This window comes from Pan paniscus, chromosome 7 (genome assembly GCF_029289425.2).
Source record: "Pan paniscus chromosome 7, NHGRI_mPanPan1-v2.0_pri, whole genome shotgun sequence".
In the NCBI taxonomy this organism is placed as follows: domain Eukaryota; kingdom Metazoa; phylum Chordata; class Mammalia; order Primates; family Hominidae; genus Pan; species Pan paniscus.
The window spans coordinates 142,457,421-142,477,566 of NC_073256.2; the positions used below are offsets into that span (position 1 = coordinate 142,457,421).

A 20,146-nucleotide genomic window follows, 5' to 3' on the forward strand; every position below is an offset into this window, starting at 1 on the left:
TGGACAAAGGGTTGGCAGTTTCTTATCAAGTTAACTGGTTAAACGGACCCTCAGGTCCCATATTTGAGTTCTTGTGAAGACCGGAAAATCTTCCCCAAACCAGAGAAGCCTAAACAAGTGATCCTGAATAACCTAACCTAGGCCTTGGCAATTCAGAACATAGAGGAATAATCCTAACAGGACTCAGTATGGAGAAATAATCCTTTCCAGGTGGAAAGCAAGAGTGATGTTAACAACAAACATTTCTACAACTAGCTCTACACCACGAAGCTTCTTTCTTCAAACACAGACCAAGCCAGGTATGCATTTCATAGGTCAATGCTGAGAACGGTGTTTACAAGGTTAAATAAATGTTTTTCGGATATACAGTTTCAAGGCTCTCTTTACAGTTTCAATAATCAAGACACTATTGGCATAAGAAAAGACAAACACATCAATGGAACAGAATAGAGTCTAGAGATAGTCCCACCCTTATATGAGCAACTGAATACCCACAAAGATACCAAACAATTGTTCCTTCCTCAGTCCTACTGTAATTTAGTTCCTGCATTAACACATCAGTCTTATTGATGAGAAGAATTATAGTCAGTTATAAATACCACATTTCTAGGATACATAAAGATTTTGTTGTGTTATGTTTTAAGATCTGGGAATTCCAGGGAGAGTGATACTTTCCATAAGCAGCTTTACAATCAAGGTGCCAGGCCCTAATCATATACACAATGAAAAAAAAATTAGAATGAGAAGTCAACAAAAAGTTATTCTTTAATGAAAAGAAGGTTCTTTCTGCACTGACAGTTCATTATCAAGAATCATATATTCCTATTGAATAATAACATAGGGAGAACAGAGAGAGAACATGAATCTCTGAATCTTCAGATGAACCTTTACATTACACTTGGGATGGCCCTTTAAATTGATTTTGACCAATATATAGAAAGGGACTCAGCACCTGTTGGGCACTCAGTTTGCGGTGACTTGGCCAAAGTCACATAGGTGATAAGTGGTGAAGCCAGATTCCAAACACACATTGGTTCCCTCCCTCCTACAGCAAGTATTGATTGAGGAGATCATGCTCTGCCTTCTGTGACAATCACAGGCATTGTCATGGAAGCAGTGTCTAGAATCAATGATTACTTTTGAATGAGAGAATAAAAACATTAAAGAGATTCCACATTTTCACCCTAAAAAAGCTTATGAAATAGGAAAGTACTGTAAGGAAGAAATATATTTAGGAATCTCTAGTTAAGAAACAATGATTACATTTGTAGAAATGCTCTTATAATGCTTTTAAAGTAAACTAAAGTCTATAGTGGATTTTTAAAAATGTCATTTAGTTGGATACAAAGTTTGAAGGCAGAGGAAACACTTTGTTATCTATTATGTAACTACAAAAATATTCTGACGAATGACAAAAATAAATTAGGGTTATATTCCTGGAGAGAACAGACATATTGAAAGGCTTTGGTGTCTCTTGTTTGTACAGAATATTCTGACATACAATCATATATAAAGTATTAAATGTTCATGTATAAATATTAGTCTTATCTCCTTAACTATATTGTTACTTTTCCCATCACGGTTCCAGATACACAGCTGGCACATGCATCCTGTTGAAAGAACAGAACATCAACCAAAAGAAGTTTCTTTCACACCACAATTAGCTGCCTAAACATTAAAGAAGAGAATCAAAACAAAGGTCCCTCACATTCTACAAGCTGGACAATGAACCCTTACTGAGGTAGACCGTACTTTGTTGATTTTAAATCCACTGTCTAGGGCTGGGCACAATGGCTCACGCCTGTAATCTCAGCCCTTTAGGAGCCGAGGCAGGTGGATCGCTTGAGCCCAGGAGTTTGAAACCAGTCTGGGCAACATGGCAAAACCCTGTTGCTACAAAAAATACAAAAAAATTAGCTGGGCATGGCGGTGTGCACCTATAGTCCCAGCTACTCAGGAGGCTGAGGTGGAAGGATTCTTGAGCACGAGAGGTCAAGGCCATAGTGAGCTGAGATTGTGCCACTGTACTCCCATCTGAGTGACTGAGTGAGACCTTGTCTCAAAAAATAAATAAAATAAAATAAATAAATAAGTGTACTTAAAAAAAAAATAAATCCGGCCAGGTGCGGTGGCTCACACCTGTAATCCCAGCACTTAGGGAGGCCAAGGTGGGCGGATCACCTGAGGTCAGGAGTTCGAGACCAGCCTGGTTAACATGGTGAAAACTCTGTCTCTACTAAAAATACAAAAATATTAGATGGGCGTGGTAGTACATGCCTGTAATCCCAGCTGCCTGGGAGGCTGAGGCAGGAGAATCGCTTGAACCTGCGAGGCAGAGGCTGTAGTGAGCTGAGACCACGCCATCACGCTCCAGCCTGGGCAATAAGAACAAAACTCCATCTCAAAAATAAATAAGTAAATAAAAATAAGAATAAATCCACTGTCTACAGTTCATAAAAAGGCATTGTATTTCAAAGGCATAAAGACTCGAATTTCATAAACATAAATTTAACTAAGAAAAGATCTCATATCCGACATAGGCATTCTATACAAAAAGCTATTTAGTTAGATGTTAATCTGTTGGTATTGTTACTCATTGCAAATAATAAATGTCATACATACCCAGATTTTTGTTGTATTGAAGTTTTGGCAACTGAGCGATCAAAAATAGAAAGTTTACAATTGGAAAATAGGGTAAGCGCTTTGTTGTTATGTATATCTGGAAAGAGAAAGGTAAGAAAAATAGATGGTTAAATCACATTGCACAATACCACAGAACAGGTTTCCAAATGAAAATCTTCCATTTTACTTCAATTTGCTCTTTGGCTTTCCTGAAATGTGGATGGTTCCATTAATTTGCTGCCTTCAGAGTTTTATTTAACACACCTGGCCCTGGCCACATAAATACCTGTATCATAATTTGCCCTTCTGGGAAGAAAACAATTTTGCTTAGAAAGACTTTTCCCCTGAATCTTGTTAATGTCATTAATAAAGGGAGGGAGGAACGAGTGATGAGCAAGAATGGGAGGGGAAGGCAAAATGAAGAGCAGTCGAGGAAGAGCTGGAGGTGAATATAGGGGGAGTGTGGGAGAGAGAAGAGAGAGAGAGGGAAAGAGGGAAGAAGGAGAGGAGGAGGGAGAGTGAAGGGAAAAGATCCATGTAGCAGCGAGTGGTGGTATCTAAGTAGAAAGAGAGCAAAGTTCTTCTGTCATTTGCTGTCCCCTAGGCAATGTCACAGAGCAGTCTCCCAGATGTCACGGCAGAAACTACAGTCAGGGCGTACATGGCCAGGTCCAGACTCCCAGCTGGCCGATTCCATAGGAGACAGGGTAGCACATGGGTCAGAAGCAGGGGCTCTGGTCAGACTGCCTGGCTCCTCCACTTGCTAGCTGGCCTCTCTGAGCCTCTGGTTCCTCAACTCATAATGGCGTATTTCATAGGGCTTGTTGTGAGATGAAGTGAGATAATCCACAATCAGGGTTAAGACAGTGCACTTGTTATGCAGTAAATATTCAAGACATTAGCTACTATTCAGGTTTATAATATTTTATCCAAAACTCAAGGGATAATACAGCTTTCAGAATTTCAAATTTTATAGATTTAGAAAGATAATATAGGGGCTGGCGTAATGCACTATAATCAAAGTTACTATAATCAAAGTCTGCATCAAAATATATGAATGTTTACAGTAAGGAGGATAAATAACTAGTATAAACAGCCTTATGTCAGCTCAGGACAGATTTTGCCACGCAAAGAGATCTGGCACCGAGTTATGAAAAAACTTTCAGTTCTTAGAGGTTTTCTGAGCTCACAACTGCAGGGAAGAGTTTGTAGCTTCTATGATGACTGGGATTACTGTCAGCCACAAGGGGAAGCACCTTTGGCAAGACAGATCAATGCTACCATTTTGGGTTTGTTGGGCCTTGATGATTGAACAGCAAACCCCAGTGAAACCCAAAACTAATCTCTTACACGGAGGCAGCACCTTCCCCTTTGTCATGAGCTTTCACCAGCGCTATAGCACTTGATTCTCACAGACCTGAGCCAGGCGGGGAAAGTGTGATGATTGCTTAGAAAGGGCAGGGAACTGAATGGAATGAAGGCTCTGGGGTCTGAACCCAGGTTCCTCTGGTATTTCTGCACAGTAATCTGTTACCTGGGCCAAATACCATGCTGTACCCCCATCCCCGCCATTATATATTTTAATTATTCACCTTATTCAGTGGGTTGTGAATGCCAGCTGCCTCCAGATAGGCTGTGATTTCATATAAAAGTGTGTTATCTTCTTTGGGGTAAGGAAGTGAAGGGTCCTGATAGTGGGCTTCAATGTCTGCTAGGAGAGCCCTAAAGGAAGAAAAACCCCGGAGATAAACATTAGTGAGTAAATGAATTTATACAAGAGTTAATATAGGGCAGTGATGTAATCTTTTCAAGCCTCAGTTTCCTCATCTGTAAAATGAGAGCTTGATCTCGCTAATTCTCAATCCATGCCTGTGATGGGTTTTAAGTGGAAAATTTGACCTAGAATTACTTCATCTTTTGGAATCAACCTCAATCAAATGCATTCACCATTCAAATTTTCATGTATTGACTGAACTGTTCTTAATACCTGCTTTGTCAAAAGCACTGACTTGGTGAGTGAGAAGCACAGATTATTTATCTGTAAGTAGGCAGCCTCAAACGACAGCAGGTTGCTGGTGAGGCGGAGGATATGAGTTCCCTCTAGGACAGGCCTCCATAACCACTCTTGGTAATCAACACACTTCCAACTGCCCTCTGGATGATGAGTGATCAGCCCTGTAAAAAGCCAGTTGCGGATTTTGGTAATAATTGCTTTCTAAAATCTGTGCAAGTATCTAGCAGTGTTTGGTGTGTCTCTCACTCGCTCTCTCTAATGAATTCATTTGTTCAGCGGACATGTATTGAATCATGTGATCAGTACATGTCTGCTGAATACATGAATCCATTAGAGAGAGTGAGTGAGAGACAGAGATAAACGGAGGGACAATACTGAGGAAAGAGGCTCCGAAGACAGATTTGATTATCCGTGGCAAGGAAGCCTGTAAATTTAGACCTTCCACCCAAAACTAACTTAAAAGAGTAAGAACTGAAGAAACTGGGGTGCGTAGATAATAAACAATCCAAGCCCACGGAGGGCTGTTTCAAATCCTGGCACTTACTTATTGAGATTCTCCAGAGCAGCTGCCAGATGTTTAGAATCAAACCGACAAGAATAATTTAATTCATTGGCAATCTGTTGTCTCAGAATCTGCATCTGCCCAACCTGTGCACAAGCAAGAGAAAGAACAGGTAGTGCATTCAAGCATTTCAGAGTGACAGTGAGGAGGTAAACACAAAGATGACAATTCTTCACTGGGCCTTCACATCACTCTACAGGAAAAAAAATAAGGATTTCCTGAACTGATCTCTTGGCTAAGACCAGCACTGGACCTAATAGAGCACCAGAGGCCCTTCAAGGAATGTCTGGATGGACTCCCATACCCCAACCTAAAAATACCCCAAAGTCTATGATTCACAAAGTGATCTATTAATGTTCAGTTGTTCATGTATCAAAGGTGTCTTTTTTGAAGCTATATTTTTAACCTTTTGGAATAAGTGCTCCAAATTTAGTAGCTGCTGTGAGAAGTCTTACTTACTTCCTTTTATTTATCCTAAATGGAACTTTCTCAAGCTCTAGGAATGCCATTTCACACTAGTATTCTCAAATTGGGTGAATATTAAGTCTGTCCATGCCACTCAGGATTATAGGTTCTATAATTATCTGGATTACAAAATAATCTACATAAAATCTTTCACGAAAATTTAAAAAATGATAGCCCCTTAATCCAGGGTTCTTAATTTTTTGTGTGTGTCTGATATGGTTTGGCTGTGCTCCCACCCAAATTTCATCTTGAATTGTAGTTCCCATAATCCCCATGTGTCGTGGGAGGGACCCAGTGGGAGGTAATTGAATTATGGGGGTGGTTACCTCCATACTGTTCTCGTAATCGTGGATGAGTTCTCACGAGATCTGATGGTTTTATAAGGGGCTTTTCTCCTTTTGATTATATTTCTCTTTCCTGTTGCCATGTGAAGAAGGACATGTTTGCTTCTACTTCCACCATGGTTGTAAGTTTCCTGAGGCCTCCACAGCCATGCTGAACTGTGAGTCAATCGAACCTCTTTCCTTTATAAATTACCCAGTCTTGAGTATATCTTTATTATGTGAGAATTGACTAATATAGCCTTGGACCCCTTTGGGAATCTGGTGAAGCCTATGGACACCATTTCAGAATAACGTTTTTGAATGTACAAAATAAAACATAGAGGGTAACAGTGGAAGCCAGTTGTAATGAAATATAATTAACCATTCAAAGAACAAATCTGTGATATAGAGTTATGCTAGGATGGTGGATTAACTACGGTACTTTAAAAGTAGCTATGAGCATAAATGATACTTGGAGATTATCTGCAATGGTTGGATGATAGGAAGCAATCTTTGGGTCAGGCTTGAGAGTTCAGTTTGCCCTCATAATGTTGTCTGCATCATAAGGTCAATAGCACACTCTAACTTTTTCTGCCTATAAATGTCTTCTTTTCTACTCTGGACAAAGTATCCCTAAAAGACTGGCAAAGGGGAGTGAGGGAGGTGGGGACAGGAGGGAAGACAGTATTATAATGCAAGCAGCAATAAGGTGGAAATAAACGCATTTCCTCTGAGTTATTGGGGGCAGAGAAGAGTTAAGGAAAAGACAGTGGCTCACGCCTGCAATCCCAGCACTTTGGGAGGCCGAGGCAGGCTGATCGCTTGAGGCTAGGAGTTCGAGACCAAGCCTGACCAAAATGGTGAAACTCTGTCTCTACTAAAAATAAAAAAATTAGCTGGGTATGGTGGTGGACACCTGTAATCCCAGCTACTTGGAAGGCTGAGGTACGAGAAACACTTGAACCCAGGAGGTAGAGGTTGCAGTGAGCCAAGATTGTGCCACTGCACTCCAGCCCGGGCGACAGAGTGAGACTGTCTCAAAAAAAAAGAAAAGGAGGGTGGCCTTCTCTAAGAATGAGCAAAAGTTACTTAGCTAAATGGAGCCTGTAATGGTCAAAAGTATTAAATGACCTCAGATGTATTATTTTTGACCACTATTCATACAAGACTATTACTCTATTTATGTGAAAAACGTCAATCCAGGCCGGGCGCGGTGGCTCACGCTTGTAATCCCAGCACTTTGGGAGGCCGAGGCGGGCGGATCACGAGGTCAGGAGTTCGAGACCACGGTGAAACCCCGTCTCTACTAAAAAATACAAAAAATTAGCCGGGCGTGGTGGCGGGCGCCTGTAGTCCCAGCTACTCGGAGAGGCTGAGGCAGGAGAATGGCGTGAACCCGGGAGGCGGAGCTTGCAGTGAGTCGAGGTCGAGCCACTGCACTCCAGCCTGGGTGACAAAGCGAGACTCCGTCTCAAAAAAAAAAAACAAAAAAAAAACAAAAAAAAAACACGTCAATCCAAAAATGCTATTTATAAATAGGAAGTGTTTGAATTTATAGAGTAGCATTATTTAAAAATTAGAATGCAGCAAATCCAAGAAAATACTAGGTTCTTTCAGGCCACGTAAAAATGTCCCTGAAACCCTGTATCTGGCCCATATAATTCTTTGCTTAATTTTCTATGTGTAGTATACTCTGTGTCAAGGATCCTCTTGAAAATATCAATCTAGAACTGGAAATAGAAATAAAGTCAGTTTAATATAACTTGCTCTCGTTTACTGCACAATGAATCTTTGTTAGTGACATTTTCTATTTTTGGTACTCACGCACTTCAAGCTTTAATAAGCTGCTGAAGAGGCTAAGGAGCCTGGGATGGATGAGAAACTTATTCTACCTACTCATTTGCCTCTTTGGAGATATCTGGCTTATCATTCTTTCTCCAAGATTTTTCTAGAGTTGCACTATTGAGTACAGCAGCTCCTAGCGATGTGTGGCTATTTATATTTAAATTAATATGAAATAAAATTTAAAATTGCATTTCACTGTCCCACAACCCACATTTCATGAGCTCAATAGCTACACAGGGCTAGGAGCTGCTGTCATCATCGAACAGCACAGAACATTTCCATTGTTGTTCCAGATTATTAACACTGGCTCCGTGACTGTACGCACCCTAATTCAAGACAAAAAGACAAATTTGTCCTTTGGGGCTTTATTTAAAGATCGCTGACTCGGTCACAGTCACGTGGCTGTTACTGAATTACTGGCAACTATAACCAATAGTTGGAATAGCTACTGGACTGAGAATCCTCCAGTAAGCAAGGGGAAAACCTTCCAGTTTCTTGGAAGAATCCCTGTAATCCCCCTAACGCCTCCTACAGAGTTGGGACTCACACCTGTCCAAACTCGGGTGATTCTTTATTCCTCCTAAAAGGTTTTCCAGCAATTAGAAACTTGGCCTGGGAAGCGCTTAATATCTGACAATCATAAGGCTAGGGGAAGGCAGGCCCACATCACGAGAGGACATCTAGCAGAGCCATGGGCTCCTTGCCTTACCTGTTCTGTTTAATGATCCAAACAACAACAACAACCACTCACCAAAATTATGGCAAATATATTGTGAATTTGGCTAAGACACCAATGAGTGCTGTCTCAATGAGAAACTTATATAATTGGGAATCAGAGAATGGAACTTTTCAAAATTCCCTTAGCATTCTAGAATTCTAGACTTTTCTACGGTATGTGATATTTTTGACCACAAACCAGTTTTCTACCAGGAAGTCTACTCTTCCCTGCTAGATTGTGAGTTACCTAAAGAGACCGGTCGTGTTTCATTTAACTCTGTCTTTCACAGCAACTGGTAATGCCCTGGGTATAATGGGTGTGCAAGAATGGGCCGTGATGATCTCAGATTATCAGATGATGAAAGAAGACTCGCAGAAGATGCAGGGGTCCCTGGGAGCTCCTACTGCCGAGTAAAGGCAGGAAACTAGGCAGCTGGATTCTAAAATAAGTTAGACTTCCATCCAGCAAATTAATCTCTTCGTCTTTCTTATTCATTTCCAAAGTAAGACTGCTTTCTGCAGAGTATAAGGATAATTTATGCCCCAAAGAACCTGGCTTCCTAACATCTATGCAGACACAAGAGGGGAGAGAGACAATGTTCTGTTCTAACAGCAGCTTGGAGCAGATGAGGTGTGTATAAATGAACTTTGTTATGTAAAAAGGGAGTATTACTGTGCAAGGAAAAGTTCAATTTTCATATATAAAAGCACCTCTAGCCAAAAGGCATTTTACAAAGAGCCAGTTTTCTTGAACAAAAGGAAAACGCTAGGCTCCTAAAAAGCCTAATCAAGAACAGATCCAGAAAGGGAGATAAACAAAATGAATTTTAAAATGATAAACTGAAGTATTAAAATATTTTTGATTTAATGACAAAAGAAAGAAGAGTAGCTTTTTTTGGGCAACAAAGTTACCAGAAAATAAAAAATTTAATAATGTAAGTATTGACTGTACACCCTCTCTTCTACAACATACCTTCATTATAGCCTCGAGATACGCAGTCCAAATCTTCTGTGTTTTGGCAATGGCGGAAAAATAAATTTTATTTGAATTTGCTGAAAAGTTAAAACATAATTTTCTCTTTAGTACATTCGTAAAGGCTACAGTGTCATCCCCGCCTCAGGCTAGTTTCAGGACACTCACCGACAATACTTTTTAGGGGACTGACAGCATTCATGAGGGTTTTTAAAGTGTCCTGAACAGTTCTGTCTCTCAGGATAATTTTCTGAAACATACTGAGGAAATTCTAAAAACAAGAAGGCACGGTCACAGAACCAAACATAATGAATTAAACAAGCAAATACTCCAGTTACCTAAAATGCTATGCAGAACAGAGGCTGGGCCTAAGTCACACAAAACCTCTAAACAGGATGACAGCAAAAAGAAGCATCTTCAGGTTCCTGTTAGAAACATCCCTTGCTAGGAAAAGTCACTGGCTTCAAGGATTAAAAAGTCTTATCTTCCCAAGTTGATACTTACAAAAACAGTCTAATCCTAAAAGTACTATGCTGGCCAAACAAATTCTAGTTTATTCCCAGCTCTGATCTACCCAGTAGGTATCATGTCTAAAGTCAGTGTAAGAAATCATGGAAGAAAGGTTAAGTGAGTTCAAACTGCCCACTAAAATATGTTCTTGCCTCTCCCCCAGGGTGGCAGAAAACAGGCATGAAAGTCAAAAGGCTCACCTGTAACTCTTTTACAATCATAAAGCACAGAAGCCTGTCTAAGCCATTTAGACCAAAGGTTCCCAAGGTGGTCTGGATTTCTGAGAAGAGGCGGCTGCTGGTCACTTCCTGATGAGTTTTCATATCATACCAAGTGTTCAGCTGGTCTATGTGACATGTCATTCTAAAATGAAAACAACGCAAAAACCCCAGAATGGCTCAGAATTCATCCTTAAAGAGATGTTAGGACTCAACAGGACATGCGGCACCAAATACGAAGAACAGGAGTTACATGATCTGTGTTTTCTAACCTCTGTATTCAGGCACCCAATGCGTCTTCCCAGTGACACCCAATGGAACAGGAAGGTAAAATTCAGTCTGACCCCCTTTTCCTGCCCTATGCCATATCATTGGTTTCAGTCATTTATTTCCATTGAGTTAGGGTGTTGACTTGGAATCATGCTGAGAAGACAAAGTTAGGTTCAGCTGTCAGGCTGGAAGACTTTAGAGCCCATTTGTCTCTCTATGCAGCCTTCCTTTAAATTTCCAGTTTGGAGACAAAACAAGGCCTTGTGTCATTTCCATTTGATAAAAAAGGAACCTAGAATCTCCATATGCTACCTAACATTTGAGACTATGACGTCAAAGCAATTTGCTTTTTCCTCCCAGTTCCTTAAACTTGTAGATGCCATCTTCTGGTCCTCTCCAAATGATTCTTTTTAGACTCACAAGTGTGACGATGACAGTGACAACAACCAACCATATTTACTGGGCACTTATTGTGCACCAGGTGCTGTGTGTGCTAAGACCTTTCCATGTGTTATTTCATCCTCATAATAGCTCTGTGAATACAAACTATTTCATCCTCATTTTATAGATAATTGAGGCTCTTATAGGTCTGACCACCACCCTTAACCACCATTTCAACGGTTTTCAAACATTGAGAGAGGGACCCTGAGTCCCTGGTAGAGCTTGTCTGAAATACAGATGCCCAGCTTCCATTCCTGAAGAATCTGATTTAATAGTTCTGGGGGAGAGCTCTGGCCTTTGCATTTTCAGCAAGCTCCACAGATGACATATCCTATTGTCCAAAGCCACCACATACCTTTACCAGAAGGAGGCGTGAGAAGGAGTTGAAAGAGCCTAGAAGCAAGGGAGGTTTTAAATCAGGAAGTAAATAGGGAGAACAAAACAAGAGGATTCCCAAACTGCTTACAACTTCCATCTGCTTGCTTCAAAGACTCCTTCTGCCACCAAGTACACTCTGATGGTGTACACTCTGATGTGTCACTGGGGAGGCCCCCAATTCTGATGATAAAATTCATATATGATGTGGAAATTCTGGTCACACTTAATCCTCTCTGCCTGCACTAATAGGGCACTGGGTGGATAGTTTTCTAAAAAGGCTTCGGTGATTGAAGGGTACCAAGAAAGAAGGAGCTATAGAACTTTTTGAATCACTTACTTTTTTTGTTCCATGAGTCAAAATTCCTTATTTCTGCTAGAAATTTTGGAATAAGGTTATGCATAGTTTCTCAACTTTCACAAGTTTCTAAGGACAAAATACTGGATTAGAAAGAAGACAGCACAAAGGATCCAGGTCCTAAGAAGATTTAACTCACACAAGATCAACTACACGTGCCTGGGTGGTCAGAGAACAAAGATCATCGCTTTTTTCCTGGGTAATTCCACCAACCCTTCTGCTCAGTGAGCCTGTGCCCAGGGGTGGATATGAGAACCTGCTCTTCCCCAAGCTGATCTTAGTACCGACAGCTTCTCCTGAGGCTCAAATGAAGAAAAAGGAGGAAAACTGGCTCAGCTGGACTTACTAGAGGAAGCATGCTAGTCTCTGCCGTGGTGCTCACCTAAAATATTCTCAGGAGCAGTTTTAATTAAATGAGATTTTCACCCAGTTACTGCTGAACATAGAGCCCACATAACCCATATGTAGACTGTGATTGGCTGTATACAAAGCTATGCAGTCTGCCCTTCACAGTACAATGCCTAGGAGCTGGGCTCTGCAGTCAGAGGGCCTGGAGTGTATTCTGGGTCCGTCATTTATTAACTGTGTGATGCTGGGCAAATGACTAAGCTTTTCTGTGCTTCAGTTACTTCATCTTTAAAATGGGAATAAGAATAATGCCTATAAGATTGCTGTAAATGGGTTAATGACTGGATGTGTATAATGTGCTAAGAAGAGTGCATAGATAAGTGTTCAATAAATATTAGTTGTTGCTATCAAAAGTGCTTGTGTGTTGAGCTAAGAATCGTTTTGTGGAGACAGGGGGGCGGGGGAGAGATTAGATTCTTCTAAGGAGCGCACAACCTAGATCCCTCACATGCAAAGTTCACGCTCCTATGAGAATCTAATGCCGCCACTGATCTGACAGGAAGTGGAGCTCAGGTGGTAATGCTTGCTTGCCCATCGCTCACCTCTTGCTGTGCGGTCAGGTTCCTCACAAGTGACAGACCGGTACCAGTCTGCAGCGCAGGGGTTAGGGACCCTTGCCCTAAAGGGTCAGAATATGAGTTGACAAGTGCAGGACCCCCGTGACTGGAATAGGGGCTGTGCCACAGGGCCACAGATGCAGATGAGACTGCCTGCAGTATTCAGGGCTCTGTAGAATTCAGGTACACCTACTTTGGGTCTGTGATCCGCAGGATTTCTCTGCAGAGTCGACCAATAAACGTTACAGACTCATCCACAGGGGTAAACTTGGGTATTGGAATATGAGTGGACTGGTACATGCTTTGCCAATCTTGAATCTAGAAAACAAAACCATCAATATTTAGTAAACCTTTGATAAGATAACCTAGTTATCCCTTTTCCATATAATTTTACAAAGATAATATTGCATAAAGAGTGACAATAAAGGTTCTTTGTTTTTTTTTTTAGATGGAGTCTCGCTCTGTCCCCCAGGCTGGAGTGCAGTGGCATGATCTTGGCTCACTGCAACCTCCACCACCCGGGTGCAAGCGATTCTTTTGCCTCAGCCTCCTGAGTAGCTGGGATTACAGGCACCCACCACCATGCCCGGCTAATTTTTGTATTTTTAGTAGAGATGGGGTTTCACCATGTTGGCTAGGCTGGTCTCGAACTCTTGATCTCAAGTGATCCTCCCACCTTGGCCTCCCAAAGTGCTGGGATTATAGGCGTGTGCCAGGTCTGGCTAATTTTTGTGTTTTTAGTAGAGACAGGCTGGTCTCAAACACTTGACCTCAGGTGATCCACCTGCCTCGGCCTTTCAAAGCACTGGGATTACAGGTGTGAGCCACTGTGCCTGGCTTGGTCTTTTATTTTAGAGACAGGATCTTGCTCTGTTGCCCAGGCTGGAGTGCCGTGGTGTGATCACAGCTTGTTGCAGCCTCAACCTCCTGGGCTCAAGCAATCCTCCCGCCTGAGCCTCCAAGTAGCTGGGACTACAGGCATGAGCTACTGTACCTGGCCTGTTTCTTGGTTTGGAAGAGGAAACTTCTAAAACTGCATTAATAATAGTCTCCCAGAAATACCACATATAACATTTATAAAAAACAAAGAAACATTGTGAAAAGGTGAGGTGACAAAGGAGAAGCGAGAACTAAGATGAGACATGGGAACTTCCGGCTTTCTGTCTTATGAGTTGACATGCATCCATGTAATATAAAAATCCAAAATATCATAAGGCTGGAATAGACTTAAACTTTTGAAAATGTCACCCAAATCATGTCAGTTCCCACATGAAAACTTGCAGAGTGGCTCCTTGTTAACTACTTACTAAAATCAAACTTCTCAATTTTGGCACTTATGCATTTGGTATTCTTTTTTTACCCAATTAAAGAAACAGGCAAAGGACTTTTATGCACATTTTTCCAAAGAAGACATACAAATGGCCAATAAGCTGTTCAACATCATTGGCATTAGAGAAATGCAAATCAAAACCATGATGAGATAACTTCATGTGCACTAGGGTGACTATAATTTTAAAAAATTGAAAATAACAAGCATTGGTTAGGACGTGGAGAAACTGGAACCCTCGTACACTGCTGTTGGGCACATAAAATGGTGCCGTTACCGTGGAACACAGTTTGGCAGTTCCTCAAGAAGTTAAGCATAGAACTACCCATTATAGGTCCTAGTAATTCCACTCCTCAGTATGTACCCTGCCGAACACAAACAAAGGAGTCCTAAAAGTCTTTTGAACTGTTAATCACTTGGGTTATAACAATTACAACAAACAGCTTCATTCTGTAGCCATTTAATGATGTCTGCCTTCTTAGGACAGTGAGCTCCCGGAAGTTACATGCCATGTCCACTTTTCTGCAACCCTCCTGGCTCCTGAAAGTACTCTGAAGGTACTGAGACTATCTAGTAAACTTTCTTGTTGACATTTCTGAGGTTTGGGATGTGTACTCTAAACATGAGAAATAACAAATATAGTCAAGAATTTTAAAATTTATCAGATACCTTCGTTCTTAGAAAGTTATTACACTCTTGCTCCACATTGTAATTTATAATACGAGATACTTCTTCCTGCCAAATCTTCAGACCATAAATGTTGACATAGTCCTGTATGTATTCAAAAGAACGATGGAATCCATCCATGGTCGCTCCCAACTCTTTCAGCTTGGGCATCAATTCACTTGGCTGTGGAAAAGGGGAAACATAAAGCTCTTACACTGGAGTAGATTGTCAACTATTCATTCTAATATCTAACTAGACTTTAAATAGTATAGCAGGCCAGATGCGGTGGCTCCCGCCTGTAACCCCAGCACTTTGGGAGGCTTAGGCAGGAAGATCACTTGAGGTCAGGAGTTCAAGACCAGCCTGGCCAACGTTGCGAAACCCTGACTCTACTAAAAAAATATAAAAATTAGCCAGGTGTGGTGCTTACCTGTAATCCCAGCTACTTGGGAGGCTGAGGCAGGGAACTGCTTGAACCTGGGAGGCGGAGGCTGCAGTGAGCTGAGATTGTGCCACTGCACTCTAGCCTGGGCGACAGAGCAAGACTTAATCTTAAAAAAATAAAAAATAGGCCGGGCTCATGCCTGCAATCTCGGCACTTTGGGAGGCTGAGATGGGTGGATCACTTGAGGTCAGGAGTTCAAGACCAGCCTGGCCAACGTGATGAAACCCCATCAAAAATACAAAAATTAGCCGGATTTGATGGCAGGCACCTATAATCCCAGCTACTTAGGAGGCTGAGGCACAAGAATCACTTGAACCCAGGAGGCAGAGGTTGCAGTGAATCGAGATTGTGCCACTGCACTCCAGCCTGGGAGACAGAGCAAGACTTTGTCTCAATCAATCAATCAGTCAATAGTACAGCAGCTAAGAGACCACAGTCATAGTTTAAGATATACTTTAAGTTTTGGAATACTCATTTCCTACTTCATCTAGGATGACTGACAACTGATGTCAGACATTTAGCAAAGAAATGATTTCACTCATTTGGGAAGGAAGCCTCATATAAACAAATAAAAAAATGAATGACTGTGATTTCTCTGTCATTTAATAAATCTATCTAGTCTCAGAATACTTAAAACATTTTAAATTGAATTTACTATGATAATAAATATCCTAAATAGAGATTTCAGGCCTATTATTTTTCTCCTGAGAAAAATGACCATATTCTCTAGCGGATAAAGCAAAATAAAAAATTATAACCTTTATAGTTCCTATCTACTTTAGGGTTACCAAATTCTTTTAACTATAAGAAGTACTTCTGAATCATAAAATCAGTTTAATTCTGAAATGGGATCAATAGGTGGAGGAAAGAAGCACTGGTTTTAAAAATATGAAGTTTTAAATATAAAATTTAAATTTCATATTTATACTATAAATTTATAATATGAATGGATTATAAGATCAAAAAGCACATCAGTTGTTTGTGTTGAAAATCACATATTTGATATACGTTAGCTAGGAGGTAAGGTCTTGTTCGCGATAGGTTAAAAATGGCATTCTAGTCCATGCTGCAAGCTGGGCGGAGAAGAGGACAGGCCCACTCTGGTCGCTGGGTACCTTGGCCCGAGGGTTGAATATCAGTCCCCTATGCAGGGCAAAGGCAACGCGCTTCACAAGCTCTTTCCTGATTCCATCTTCCAGCAACTGCTTTGGATCCACCTAAGTGCCAATCAAAAGTATTAAATGATAGTTACGAAAAATTCAGTCCTAACGAAATCCAGAGGAAAGATGGCTTTCAGAATCTGCAGTGGGGCATTTTCCTACCTCCTCACTAAATGATTTGAATTTTTTTCCTTTCCTGTCCCTGTGATCTTCCACAGCTTGGATGGAATTATTAAACCTGTCACCTTTTTAGGACTCTGTTTATTTCAGCAAAGTTCATGATGGTAATTTTACAACAAGACATTTCAAAGATGGTGAATAAGGAAAGTTTTAAATGGCCTCACATTCTAATTAATGGCCCCCCTTTTTGGAGTTTTAAATGGCCTCACATTCTAATTAATGGCCCCTCTTTTTGGAGGGGCGGGATGAAGGACCTATGACTGAATTTACAGATGCATGTTCTTCCTTTAGATTTTATTTCTAGGCACCTTATATCCACATGAGCAAACTCAGATTTGAGGTCGGGCCACTCTGTAAATTGAATAATTATCTTTTCTTTCAGCATTCTTGGAATTAGGGAGATAAAATAAGAAAGCAAATCTGCTATCTAACTCTACAAGCTTACTTTGCTAATTATTTCTTCTATAATGAAAAGGCTTTTGTTATTCCTTTAAAAAGTCTCTTATCAGATCCATAAAACATCAAATGATTTTTACATACTCCCTTGAATTCTCTGAGACTTGTTTCTTTTACTTTTAATTTGTAAAGAACCATTATTTTAAAAGGTCATAAAGGCAATTAATGGGTTCCATCCAGTTTTGATTGTATTTAAATTTCAAATAAGACAACTGCAAGGGGGTTACAAAAACACAAAAGCCAGAGAAACACATTAAACTACGTCAAGATCGTTCAATCAGGGAAATCCAGACTGTGGAGCAACTGAAGGTGAAAGGCCCTATGTTCTTCAACAGATGAATTAAAGGGAAAGAAAGGAAGGAGGGCCGGGCGTGGTGACTCACGCCTGTAATCCCAGCTCTTTGGAAAGCTGAGGCAGGCGGATCACCCAAGGTCAGGAGTTCCAGACCAACCTGACCAACATGGAGAAACCCCGTCTCTACTAAAAATACAAAATTAGTCGGGCATGGTGGCACATGCCTGTAGTCCCAGTTACTCAGGAGGCTGAGGCAGGAGAACTGCTTGAACTCGGGAGGAGGAGGTTGCGGTGAGCCTGCACCATTGTACTCCAGCCTGGGCAACAAGAGTGAAACTCTGTCTCAAAAAAAAAGACTTAAAAGACATAACATAGTTTTTCGAATGGGCAAGTCTAAGCTATAGTCTGGAAATTAATGACATATAGTTTCACTGGATAATAAAACTATACACAGGAGGCCTGAGATGAGGTCAGGGTGCATGAGGGGGCTTTCAGGAGTGGGGCTCGCTAAATCCTATTTCTTAAGTGGTATTCAGAATGACTTGTGTTTCCCTTGTAATAACCTAATAGGCTACATCATTCTTTCTTTAGTTTTCAGCATCTGTGCTTTATTATACAATAAAAAGGTAAATTATAAAGATATAGTCAATGAGTACAGAATCAAAGAAGTATCATGAAGCTTTCAAAGAAATATTCCTTACAAGAACAGATTTACTAAAAGAGTTCAATGCTTTCGTGAATCTAAAGATCGCATGCGGCTCTTCTAATCCTTCCCGCATTCTCACTAATCTGTGGAAGTGTTCACAGCTAAGAGAAAGCCATCTTCACACACCCCTTCCTCACATTTCTATTCCCTTCCCCTGAAGTTAACAACAGTAACTGTTTTCATATGGATCATCCAGACCTTTCTCCATTCGTTTATATATATAAATATCCATCCTTACACATATATTTAATTTCAAAAATCTAAATGGGATCATATACATGTATATGTAGAGACACGCATGTATATCACACACACATATTATACATATATATACACACATAGTTGCATGCATGTATATCACACACACCACACACACACACACACACACACACACACACACACATACATGTTTTTCTGCAATTTGCTTTTTTCATTTTCCACCTTGGAGATTTTCCAGTAGTAAATTCTTTTTGAATCGCTCTAGACCAATCCACAGTACGAATGCACCACGGAATATTTAACCATTCCCCTACTGATTGATGATGGATGTTTAGATTACAGATGCTCCTTGACTTAAGATGGGGCTACATTCCAATAAAATCGTCGTAAGTTGAAAATATCAGAAGTCAAAGATACACTGAATATACCTAATCTACCAAACATCATAGTTTAGCTTACCCTACTTCAAATGTGCTCAGAACACTTACATTAGCCTACAGTTGGGCAATATCATCCAATACAAAGCCTATTTTATAATAAAGTATTGAATATCTCATGTAATTTATTGAATACTATACTGAAAGTGAAAAACTGTATGGGTATCATAATGAAGTTGCATCATTTTAAGTTTGAGATGACCTGTATTTCTTTTTTTTTTTTTTGCTGCCTCTAACAATGAATGCTTATATCTCTGTGTATATCTCACTTGTTTTAAGTCATATCAACCAAACTGAACCTACACTTTTTATAAGTGTTTGAAACACAACCTCAACACTCTGAGGTTAAAGATCAGCGAGGGCCACAGGATTACTTTTAAAAGCCCTTAGTTGTTATTGGTAGACTAGCAGAGAGAGTCTACTGGGTTGAATGGAGTTGGTCAGCAGAATATTCCTTCTGCTGTTATAATCTGAAACACTGTGGGAAAAGATCAGTATTTTACCAAGCAGTCTTTCTTTTGATAATTATTGTTAATTACCTATAAGAGGTTTTATTACATCCTTCTTACAGTGGTCACTTTGCAGTCCTAGGATTTATCATCCTGTGTGTAAGAAGTGACTAAAATGCACGTACATTCTCTGCACATCAATTGAATTCACCTGGGATCAGGCCTAAAGCATGTTTAGCAAATTCTATTAATATTCTAGGAACTACCATGGTATTTCCTTTAGCATACTTCCAGAAAACACATACCAAAGTTCCATTTAGGTACATTTCCTCTATTTTCTTTGATTTTAATAATGCAAATATTAATATGGCAATTAGGAATGTTGAGATTCTACTGATGTCAGATATATAGAAAAATAAAGAAAAGCACCATAAACTATATGAATGGGCCCATCGCTACTCACCATAACATTCCAAATTAAAAAAGCAATGAGATACTTTATACCTCTTGGGAGAGCAAAATTAGAAAGTGGATAATATCAAGTATTGGTGAAGATGTAAGCCGTTAAGTCCCAATGGCCTTCTGATATTTTCAACTTGTGATGAGTTTATTGGGATGTAACACCATTGTAAGTCAAGGAACATTTGTATCTCAACATCCATCAGTAGTGGAATAGTAAATACACCATGGTGCATTCGTACTATGGATTGGTCTGCGGCCACTTGAAAAGAATGTAGATTTCAGAGGAATTCTTGCACAGGTCTGGAGTGGGGATATGCTCAGAGACGTTCATCATGACATTGGTTGTGATAATGGGGGGCACAGGTGTCTGTCCCAAGCTGGATGGTTAAGAAAAATGTGGAATTCTATGCAGCAGTAAAAAGTAACCTACTATCTGACCTATAGCAATATAAATAAATTGCAAAAGCAATAACCAGTAAGAGAAGCTGGAAAAAGAATGAGACTTAGAGCACAATATGTTTGAGATAAATCAAAAGCACATGCACACATCAAATAATGCCATATGCTAAAAATAAGAATACTTGCATATTTAGGAACAATTACCAAACCCACAAAATTGGTGCTATGGGTAATGGAAATGGAAGCAGGGATCCAGGAGAAGAAAAAACTAAACAAACAAAAGATGA

General features: G+C 40.2%; 1 protein-coding gene across 3 annotated transcripts in view; it reads right to left on the bottom strand.

Moving 5' to 3' along the window:
* Positions 1-20,146, bottom strand: part of WASHC5 (WASH complex subunit 5) — a 67,829-nt gene that overhangs the window by 10,394 nt on the left and 37,289 nt on the right. For all 3 annotated transcript variants that reach the window (XM_003820458.5, XM_008973917.4, XM_055116944.2), the window contains 9 exons: positions 16,212-16,313; positions 14,655-14,834; positions 12,852-12,976; positions 10,232-10,394; positions 9,690-9,792; positions 9,522-9,601; positions 5,181-5,284; positions 4,215-4,344; positions 2,623-2,719 (listed from right to left, as the gene is read on the bottom strand). In XM_003820458.5, the coding sequence (XP_003820506.1) occupies positions 2,623-2,719; positions 4,215-4,344; positions 5,181-5,284; positions 9,522-9,601; positions 9,690-9,792; positions 10,232-10,394; positions 12,852-12,976; positions 14,655-14,834; positions 16,212-16,313 (1,084 nt within the window). The remainder of the gene's footprint in view (positions 1-2,622; positions 2,720-4,214; positions 4,345-5,180; positions 5,285-9,521; positions 9,602-9,689; positions 9,793-10,231; positions 10,395-12,851; positions 12,977-14,654; positions 14,835-16,211; positions 16,314-20,146) is intronic.